The sequence below is a fragment of the Nycticebus coucang genome, chromosome 9 (assembly GCF_027406575.1).
Source record: "Nycticebus coucang isolate mNycCou1 chromosome 9, mNycCou1.pri, whole genome shotgun sequence".
Lineage (NCBI taxonomy): Eukaryota > Metazoa > Chordata > Mammalia > Primates > Lorisidae > Nycticebus > Nycticebus coucang.
The window spans coordinates 33,732,975-33,743,879 of NC_069788.1; the positions used below are offsets into that span (position 1 = coordinate 33,732,975).

The window sequence follows — 10,905 nt, forward strand, 5'->3', positions numbered from 1 at the left end:
TGAAGACCCTCACTAGCAAGTTTAACCAAACACCCTTCCCTTGCTCTTCCATGCCAGCCCTGGAGAGAGGCCTGACGAAGGCTCTGAAGAAGCTGGATGACTACCTGAACGCCCCTCTCCCTGAGGAGATCGATGCCAACTCTCGTGGGGATGACAACAAGGGGTCCCAGCGCAAGTTCCTGGATGGGGATGAGCTGACCCTGGCCGACTGCAATCTGTTGCCCAAGCTCCATGTGGTCAAGGTAAGCAAGCTCTACCTGCAGGTACTCTTGGGCCCAGGTCCCCGTGTGGATGGGTCAAGGACAGTACCACCTATTAGTCCAAGGCCTGGACCTGAAGTCAGATGACAGGGGCCCAAGGTCAGCCTTGACTGCTTGCTGGCTGTATAGCCTCTCTTAGCTGCAGTTTTCATTTATAAAATAGGCAAAGATTGCTTACTTTTAGGGTTACTGAGAGAGTAAATATGGTGTTCAAGTGCCCGGCATATTGTAAGGCTCCATATATAACAGGTGCGATCGTCTTTTTTGGACATGCTTGTATCACTATGGAGGGCTCTTACCCATAGGCTTTCACTGGCCACCCCACCACATCTCTATTCAATGTACCCTCATTCGTGTTTTCTTTGTAACCAGATCTACACTCTCACTTCTTCCAGAGCTTTCTAGGGTAGGCATGCTTCATCTTCCCCATCTATCAATTGAAGAGACAAGGGCTGCAAGTGGTGCTGTCATTTTCTTGCTATCATTGCACTTGATGACTGTCTGCAACGGGGAATGTGATCCTTTCCTGTACAACACGTCTTAGGATCTGAGAGCTGGAAAGAAAGATGGTTAGATGTCATGCAAAACAATCTCCTACCCCAACCAGGACTAGCTTCTGCTATGTCCTGATAGTCTTCTGCAAAGCTGTGATCACCCGTTTCTGGGGATGAGGAGCCCTCTGCCTAACAAACCAGCCCTGCCACATTGGAAAGTTCTGATTGTTAAAGCTTCCCTCATTATACTGACCCTGAGTGTGCCTGCTGGCTACCCATTTGTTCTCTAGAGCAACACCGAATGGCTCCGCTCCCCTTCCTTTCATCTGAAGACAGCAGTTGTATCCACCTAAGTTCCCCGAGCTAACACTTCTCACATCCTTTCCTATCCTCACCAGCCTAGTATCAGCCAGCCACACTGTTTCTGCTTTTACACCTGTCTATGCTGTAACATCTCAGTCAGAAAATAAGCTCCATGAGGACAGAACCTCTCTAAGAATATGGTAATCCTTTAATAAATATTCATAGATTGATCAGTTGACCCCCTGGTATATAACTTTATGATACACAGTTTATTTCTACCCTTCACTGGAAGAATCTGATTAAATCACTTATCATCTAGGTATATGCTTACTGGTTTTCAGCTGAAGTTCTAGGCCAGAAGTGCTGGCTTCCTTCAATTCCAATCAGAGCACATACGAGCTTGAGTAGTAATCACTTAGTTGTGTGTGCACTGCTGTTTCCATGGGCCTCCATCAGAGCTGGGAATCATGCATGCCAGTGCTAATGGGGTGGTCAAATACAACTTATTAATATGAACTGTGGCAATGTGTGGGGTCAAAGCCAATGGTCACTTGTAGGTCCAGCCAAGCTAGGTATCTTTGAAGTTATTAATTACCACGTGCACCACCTGCCAAAGCATACTTTATTCTCCCTTTCTGAGGATCAAGTCTCACCAACAGGGATGACATAATTCCAGTTGAGTCACAGTGTGTCACAGTGACACAATGAAAAGATCAGGGCACCCAAGTTCTAGCCCTGTACCTGCTGCCAACACACTTGAGCTAGGGCAAGTCATTTAATTTTGGTGGCGATCCATTTTTCTTGTGCCTAAAAGAAAAGAAATGGATAGCATCCCTTCTCACCTCTTTTTCCTTTCCTCCTTCTCTCCTTCTTTCCTTCTCTTTTACTCAAACACGTATTAACTATCCACTCAAGAATCCTTTGTTGAATAAGGTAAACGAATGGATCTCCCAAGCCTTGTGCTTTATCCTGTGATTTCCTCAGTTCCTTCCAGCCCTACACGAGCAAGGTGAGCTCCTGTCCTTGGAGGAGGTTCCAGGGGTTGTTCACTCAGAGAAGCTGGGGATCAGAAGGAAGATGCCACGGAAGGAGCAGAGGCCAGTCCTTAGCTCCTTCTCCTTGAATCTCTGCTGATCCAGCTTAACAGATCCCAGGGACCTGGCAAAGTTCTGAAGTTCAGAAAGAGCAGAAGGGCAGCCAAGCCAGGCCTCCAGGTTGGCTTCAGATGCCAAAACTCAATCTGGGCCAGGAGAGCTGACTGGAAGAGTGAACCCCGGGGCGTGAGCCTGGAGGCTGCTGCAGGCTCAGAGCTCCACATGAGCAGACTGGCTTGCCGGCCTCTCTCCCTCTCTGTCCTACCCTGCTTTCAGGTTCATCTCCATCTATGGCAGCTGAGTTGCTGTGGCCCAGGCCCTCACCGAGAGTCTGCTTTGAGACTTCATGGTCAAGCTCCCTTCTAGTTCTCACCTCCCAAAGTCAAGCCAACGTGTCAGGGAGTGATTAACTCAGCAGCCAAGGTCCAGGGTGCCCCTGAGTGGGCAGGGAGGGGCGTCTACATCATGGGGACCCATGCCTGGCATAGTGACCTTGGACCTCCCCTGAAACAAATGGGAAGGGAGATACAAACATGAATATATACTCATAAACTGCAATTCTGCTGTCTTAAAGCTAATGCTCTATACCTAAAAAGAAAATTTCGGCACAGAATGACTTGAGGCTGCTCTCTGAATCAGTCTGTAATTGTGAAAAATATTTTGTAAGGATCACTTTGCCTTATCGTGGGCTCCTTCCATCTACTCTGGCAAATTGGGCCAGAGCTCCTGCTCTTTGGCCAAGACACCCTCTTCTGAAAGGCACTTGGGTCAACCCACAGCCTGCAGTGCACAGAGGGAGACGGGGCCTGGGGGCTGGTGCTGGCTCCGCAGTGCTCCGCGTGACTGCTCTGTCAGAGGACCCTGATTCCGTCACCCCCACGTCGACTTGTTAGCCACATCTAAGCCAAGACAGCGTGCCATGGCTCCTTTGGCAGCCACGTCAAGCCAGTTATTTTAATGGAGAGACGTAAAAGGAAGAAGTACTACATACTGAAGAACTGGAAAGTCGAGATATAACTGGGGCTTGTGCTTTCAGGAGGCAGCAACTCCCCCAGGGCAGAGGGAATGAGGGAAGAGGCTGGAATTATTCAAGCTTGGAAACTTAGGGCCGAGCAAAGCCAAACCTGCAAGTGCTGCCCACTTGGTGCCAGGGTCCAAAACTGACGTTGTGGGCACCCCCCACCCCCCGCAGTGGGGTCCCTGTTATGTGCTGGCTGCTCTGAGCGGGAGTGACGGAGCTGTTCTATGAGTGTTGTTAAGATAGCAAACCGGATTCAGCTCTGCTGCTGAAGGCACTGGAGACTCGAGCAGGAAGGGGAGCTGGCAGGAGGGGGCTTCCCCCTCCCTTCTGCCCCTCCTTCTCCTAACTCCTCTCAGCAGAAACCAGTAAGCCTCACTGGCAAAGCAGAGATGGGGTCTGCACAGTCCCATCAGTCCCAGCATCACAAAGAAGCAAATGGGGAGGGGGGTTGCAGATAAGAAACAATAGATTAATAACTGGCACACAAGAGAGTCTGAGCAGACCCACTTTTTGTTATTTACATTAGGACTGAGCAGCCATGTGGAAAGAGCTATGGATTAGAAAGCAGGAAATGTTGATTAATGTTGCATTAATGTTCAATAATGATCACTCCATAGATATTGGTTAAATTAATTTCTTTTGTAACATTACATATGTCACTTAATCTCTCATGGCTTCAGTTTGCCCATTGCTAATGCTCTTCAGCCTTTAAAATTAAGTGCTTTTATTACCTAAGACACTAGATGCCCCTTGTCTGATATTAGTATAACTAAAGACTGTAAAGATTAAATGCAACAGCTTAATGAATCCCTACTTATTTAATCTCTGTTTGCTTCACTTTTCTCATCTGTAAAATCAGAATATAATTGACTCTCACTTAGAGGGTTCTTCAGAGTTTTAAATGGCTTGCAAAGTGCTTAAAGCAGTACCTCAAACAGTGCACAGTAAACGTTTGCTGTTGTCATTCCTCTGTTCAACGTCATTATCGAGATTATCGGGGGTGCAGGAGGAAGATGCTGTGGTCCCTATCCTCACACCGCTCACAAGCCAGAGAAGACAGAAAGGACGCTAAAGCAGTAACACAGTTCAGAATAGAAGATAGCATAGTGGTGTCGTGGATGCGACACTGGCCTGGAAGTGTGGAATGGAAAGGAAAAGACATTCCCGAATGTCTGTCGGAATGTGGACACATCCGTGAGCGTGGGCTTTCCCTGCAAGAGCTGATCGTTGCCCTTCATTCAGAGCCGAAGGCAACTCTTCACATCGTCAGCTCTGCAATGAAGATGGAAGCTGGAGTGGCTGATCTGGAGGTTCTCTGAAAAGAAGGATCTGAGGACCAGTGATCTGCATCCCTCTCTGGAAAAGAAAGCAGGGGAAGGTGTCACAAGTCAGAGCTTCAGGAGGATATTAGTCTCTGCTACCCTGCCCCAGCTGGAGGCAGGACCAGCTAATGTTCAGGCCCTAGTGCACAGTGGAAACAGGGCATCCTTGTTAAAAAATTATTAAGAATTTTCACACGTTGACACCAGAGCATTAAACCAAGAGCAAGGTCCTCTGCATACAAGGCCTGCTAAGACTGCACAGGTCATGTGTCCATGAAGCCACCCTGGCTAGGGAGAACTCTTTAACCCATGAAGAAATTGCATACGGACAGGCAGAAACTAGGTCTCAATGAGCTATAATAATAGCTAATGTTTGCTGGGTTCTTACTATGTGCCAGGCATTCCTTTAAATATTTTATGTGTATTAGCTAACGTATTATTCCAAGGTGGCTCTTGTTATTACCTCTATTTTAGAGATAAAGAAATTGGAGCTCAGAGAGGTCAAGCAATTTGTCCAAGGTCACACAGCTGTTAAGTGGAGTCAGGATTGCAAATCCAGTCAGCTGGGACGCAGGGCCCACGCGTTAGCCACTATGCTACTGTTTCTCTCAATACCGCCTTGCCCAGAACTCTCCTCGTCTACATCTCCCTGAGCGCAGCGAAGCAGGCAGAGAATAGGTGTAGAAACCACTATTTGCTCATTCACACATCATAACTTGAACCTACATTCGTGTTCCAACAGCTAGCTTACTTTTTATGTTTTTTTTAAACTTTTATAAATAAGAATACTTATGTAAAACAAAGTAGTTAAGGGAAAGAAGAAAAATTATGTATAGTTCTATCAATTAGACATAACTACTGATAACATATTGGTATATATACTTCTAGTCATCCTACAAATTTCCCCAAATATATACTTACACTTGAAAAGTTTCCCAGCTCACTGCATTTCCCTCAGTAGCGCCATTTTTAAGAGCCCCCAGCCCCCGTGTTTATGTGCAATGATGCATTCACCTATTTAGGCCTTGTTGGGCATTGGTGCCGTGCCCCACTTTTTTGTTATTCAAACTAGTTCTGGGATCATAATTCTGCAGCTAAATCTTTCTGTGCTACCATAATTATTTTCTAAGGAAAAATTCCTAGACGTGGAACCACTAAGGTCAAAGGGCAAATTATATTTACTTAAGAAATTAAAACTAAATAAAATAAAATGAAGGCAGCTCTGCCCCTGTGCATTACCAGCACTTTGCTGATGGCCTGTTGTGATGCATGGAGGTTTGCCTGCTGGACTGGCTGCTAACCGTTTCTGATTTGTTTTTTCATGTCTTCACTCCACCTCTGTCCTGTACCGTCTGTGTTTTAGATTGTGGCCAAGAGATACCGCAACTATGATTTCCCGGCTGAGATGACAGGCCTGTGGCGGTACCTCAAGAATGCCTACGCCCGGGACGAGTTTACCAACACCTGTGCAGCTGACCAAGAGATCGAGCTGGCCTATGCCGATGTCGCCAAGCGCCTCAGCAGATCCTGAACACAGCCATCGTGCCCCGCCCCTGCTGCAGAAGGACTTGATTACTCCCACAGGACTCCGGCTTCACAGACTCTTCCTCATTGCCTTGGAAAACACTTTTTAACTCTGGCCTCATCGCACTGGCATCACTGGAAGGCCAGCCTGCTGTCTTTCACGAAGGTCAGCAGCACCCCCATCCCCCTCTCACAGGAAGCTGGCAAGTAGAAGTGACAGAAACAGTCAACCTCTCAGCCTGCTGGCCTGATCCGGGTTCAGCATGTCTAGGGTCAGTCAGTGTCACAGAGCACACATGTGAGATTGCCACTGGCCACTTCTGCCAACATCAAAATACCTTCTCAGATGCTTTAGAAACATGTAATGCCAGCTCCTTCTCCATCCTCTTCTTTATCAGTAACTGTGAGGTCAAGAACAAAGCCATCTTCCTTCTAATTGAAAGAGACCCACTCACCCTGTTGGAGAGACAAAGAGAGTGACTGCAGGCTGACTCTGAAGCTGGCTGGGGGCTGTTGGATGTCTGGCAAGCATATCTTCAGTCACTTGCTACTTCCAGCCTCTGTCATTGGGCACTGAGGGCCAGGTTGGAAGGTCACTTCAGACACATTGTCCATTTGCTGCAGTGCTGGGAATGTTGCAATGCTGTTGTGCACCTGGCCAACGGTGCCCCTGGTTTTCAAGCAGTCCAGGCCTTGCCAGAAAAGGAAATTGGCATGCAATTCCAAATGGAGTGACTGGGAATGGGAAGGGAGGGAGCAGTGTTGATGCCAAAAGGCCCCCAGGGGTCTACTGCCAAGGGGTTTGCTTGCTTAGTAGTTGTTTCAGTGGAGATTACAAGCCTGGATTAGACTGTGCTTACGGGTGAGTGGCTGTGGTCTATGAGAAAGCAGATGGGAGTGAGAGGAGGGATGGGTGTAAAGGAGTTCTTTGTGAAGTCTGATGTTCCCTGGTTCACAGTCTTCTGTCATGATCTAAGGAAGTCTTGGGCCAGTGATGTCACAGTCAGAACCCAAGAATTGGCCAAAATATCTTCCACTCTCTCTAAGTTGCTCCTGAATGTGGGTGAATAGGTTGGATGTTCTCAGGCAGCCACTACTGGCTGAGTCAGGTGCAGCCTTGAATGAGCAAGAGATACTTTCAGGAAGTGGCACCATCATGGAATATGGAAGAAAATCCATGGGCTTTTCTGACCCGGAAACCATGTGGTGTGAAAGCAAAGAAAATATAGACCCATCTGGGTTAATTTTCCTACCATCAGACTTTCCTACCAACTGCCAGATGATAAAAAAAGGATTTTTTTTTTTTTAGCTGATATTTCACTCTTTAGTCCTTCTCCCCAAGTTTCGCCTCCTTGGATGCTTACCCTGCCCTAGTGCTGAGACCTGGGCAGAGGAAACTAAGAAAAAGGAACTAATCATTAACTTCCTCTCCCAGAGAACACCCTGGGAGAAAACCCACCCGGCACAGGCCCTCACCTCCAACAACCCTTCCTTCTGTATTGCCTGTTGGTAGAGGGTGAGGCTCCCAAGTACCGGAAAGCCCCTGGACTTGGCTCATTTCTCAGAGAGGGCAGGACAGCACGGGTCCTTGCCATAGAAACATCAACAACTTCTAACCCAAGCACTCCCTGGACCCACCTCCCTCCAGGGATCTCTGAAGAAAAAAAGTGACCCATTGATCAAAACAGGGGAGGAGGCAGAAGGCCTCCCAGAGCCCAGGGAGGAAGAGGAAACTTCTCGGTAGGACCCTTTATAAGCCTGAGAATGCTTTGAAAAGGCAGAATGAGTCGATTCATTTCACCTCTAATGGAACCTTTTCAGGTCTCCCTGGAAACTTTGCCTCTGGAGATGTTTAAAAAGGAGAACTGGTAAGGAAACAGGCCTTTTTACTGAAAGGAAAAGCCCCAAACTGGCCTCTTGGGGGATGAGGGCTCAAATGATCCCAAAGGCCTTTTAATAGTGTGAAATCCTGTTGTACTCAGAAATCCTTTTCCAAATTTGCAGCACAGGCAGATGACCTAAGAGGCAGTTTACCTTCCTGAGATTCACAGTTGGGCTGTTCAGGAAATACATCTGTGGAGCATAGCCAAGCACGACAGAGAAAACAGAACGGGGCTCCAGGGGGAGAACTGCACCCCGGAAGGGCTGGCAGGATTTTAGGGACTCTGATTTGATACTCAGAATTCAGCAGCTGGCAAGTCTTTAAAAAAAACAGGCCAAACCAATTCAATATTGTTCTTTCTAGATCTTCCTTCTAAGATTGAGCTAGTTTTACATAAATAACAATATTAAGGCACTGAGGAGGGTATGGTAAGATCAATTATAATCATTTTAAAGAGAGAAAGGAGTTATGGAAGGGAGGCCCTTCGGCTACTTAATTCAGAAATATCTTTGTATTCAGCAGATTATCATGTAATGTAAGTGACTGTTAACTGAGAGTTGTAGCTTATGACCAGATTTATCATAGTATATTAAATAATAAAAATATTAATAACATAACCTTCTAGTTTTTTTTTTTTTTTTTTTTTTGCAAAAGAGATTTTTCTCCATCTCCTCAGCCTCTCTGAGCTTTGGATGTGACTAGTCACTTGTGCAGCCTGCCATGTCTCAGCAACACTGTGCTGAGGTCCTTACGTGTCCCAAGAACCAACTCAGGGAGTGCTGAAGGATTTGCACTTTGGATCTGTGTTCCTAGGACAGGAGCTATCCTTGTAATTGATCCAGAATGAGTATGGATCCCTCAGAAAGATTTTCTGTGCACAGAAGGGGGATTTGTTTGTGCTGAGATCCTATTTTATTAATATTTTGTATTGATTTCTTGACTTTGACTTCCAAGTCATTTTTTTTCTGTGGGGTAGGTTAGTGGGAGCCAGCAGAGAAGCAAGAGTCAGACTCAGAATGGCTGAGCTGAATTCACCCTCCGTTCGGTTCGGCCTGTCTCTGCAGTTGGTCCAGAGAGAAGGCGCTGAATAGGAGTTTAGTGCCTGAAACGCTGGGTTGATGCAGAGCAAAGTTCTTTCATCTCCTGACAAAGGGAGTCAACTGCCTGATGAATTCAGAATCACAGACATGAGTATGACTGTTTTTTAAACAAGGGCTAGAGTCACCTGGCACCAAAACAAATGACTTGAAAAGTCAGAAATGCAGTCGATCCGCTTATTGGGCCACATGATCCCAAACTAGTTTTAGCATCCCAGAAAATGGCAATGTCCTTGGTACCATTCTTGTGCTAGCAGAGCCAGTGAGGATCTTGACCTTTTCATCAGTTTCCTGGGCTGCATTTCCAGGCACCTGCTGAATGAACCCAGAGAAGCTCTTCATAGCACCTATGCCCTGCGGCCACTCTGCAGACAGACAGCACCAAGCATCTTAAAATTGTCACCAGGTGGCTCATGCCTGGAATAGACCTTGATCATTTGAGAGCCCCAAGAAGCAGCAAGACCTGGATAAATAGGATTAAGAGGAAGGCAGAGACAGGAAGGAGCAGGTTTATCGAGGGAGAGTTTACAATCCCTGGGAGAGTCTATGTCTAAAATTAAATCGATTCAGAAGCAGCAGGGATCCAGTAGCCCTTCTGTGATTCACCTCAATGCCCACTGACCAGGAGTCCCCTCAATCACGTAGTGAATCAAGATGCTGGTGTCTCCCTCCTTGGAAAGAGGAAACATTAACTCGTGGTTAAAACTAAGTTCAATGATTCCCAAGGGATCACTTTCTTAATTTTTTATATGACTTTAAAAAGAATCCTAAGAAAGCATTAGAGAAAGAAGTGTGCATGTGAAGCACTTCAGTTCTGACCTTAGGAGAACTTAAGTGTTCAGGACCCCTGCACACAGCCCCATCGTTTTCTATCCGTTTCTCTTTACCACTCAAATCAGACAAATGGGCTCTCGCCTTGTCAATGCACATTCTTCTCCCTGGGTCAATGTCCTTCTCCCAGCTTCATTTCAGGATGCTTTCATTTCATCATTAAGTATGAGCCAAAGTATGCATAATTTCATTTAATGTTATTTAAGGAAATAGATCATATTCCCCTTGCAACCAAAAGTAAATAAAATATAATATTGCCCCAATATAAGGTTTGGGCTAATCTATATTCTATAAAAGCAATCTGGTTTTTTTATTTTTTTTTTGCAAAACATGCTTTTAAGGATCCAATCATCTGAGGTATTTTGTGCAGAGTTAGAAATTTCATGATATTGACTGTGCATATATTTAATATTAATATTATATATTAATGTTTGACTTTGTCTTACTTTCCTGGCACTGGTTGTTCCATTTTATAAGCTGGAGAGTTAACTAATTTAGCAAAAGTTGCCTAACTTTTGTGAACGAGCAAGCATCTCATTTTATAAGGACACTCCAAAAGATGGTTACTTGCTTTTCTTAAGACCTTTAACTGTGGTGATAAATAACAAGACTTGCTTTCAAGCCTTAATAAATGTAAAATGCTTTTTAATGAATATATTGAGTGTTTTCCTTATGAATCTGACCCATTATAAATTTGTTTTTCAGTCTTGATTGGTATTGACAGATTCAAATAAAGTTGGTTTATTTTCAAATATTACAAAAGTGGTATGAGTCTTATTATTTGAGGTAGGGATTTCCTATGCCTTTTTTTTTTGAGACAGTCTCACTTTGTTGCCCTCAGTAGAGTGCCGTGGCGTCATAGCTCACAGTAACCTCCAGCTCTTGGGCTTAGGCAATTCTCTTGCCTCAGCCTCTCGAGTAGCTGGGACTATAGGCATCCACCACAACACCCGGCTATTTATGCCTTTTTTAAATGATAAGTATAAATATTTCTTTTTCCACATAAAGATTATTTTATTTTCCCACTATAAAAGAAAATATGTTCATTCCTCTTAAAAATCAAAAGCAAATAAAAAT

At 45.3% G+C, this 10,905-nt stretch overlaps 1 protein-coding gene across 2 annotated transcripts in view; it reads left to right on the forward strand.

Annotated features, from left to right (window-relative positions):
* Positions 1-10,590, forward strand: part of CLIC5 (chloride intracellular channel 5) — a 170,996-nt gene extending 160,406 nt beyond the window's left edge. For both annotated transcript variants that reach the window (XM_053603196.1, XM_053603197.1), the window contains exons 5-6: positions 58-242; positions 5,858-10,590. In XM_053603196.1, the coding sequence (XP_053459171.1) occupies positions 58-242; positions 5,858-6,025 (353 nt within the window). In that variant the 3' untranslated portion in view covers positions 6,026-10,590. The remainder of the gene's footprint in view (positions 1-57; positions 243-5,857) is intronic.
* Positions 10,591-10,905: the final 315 nt, after the last annotated feature.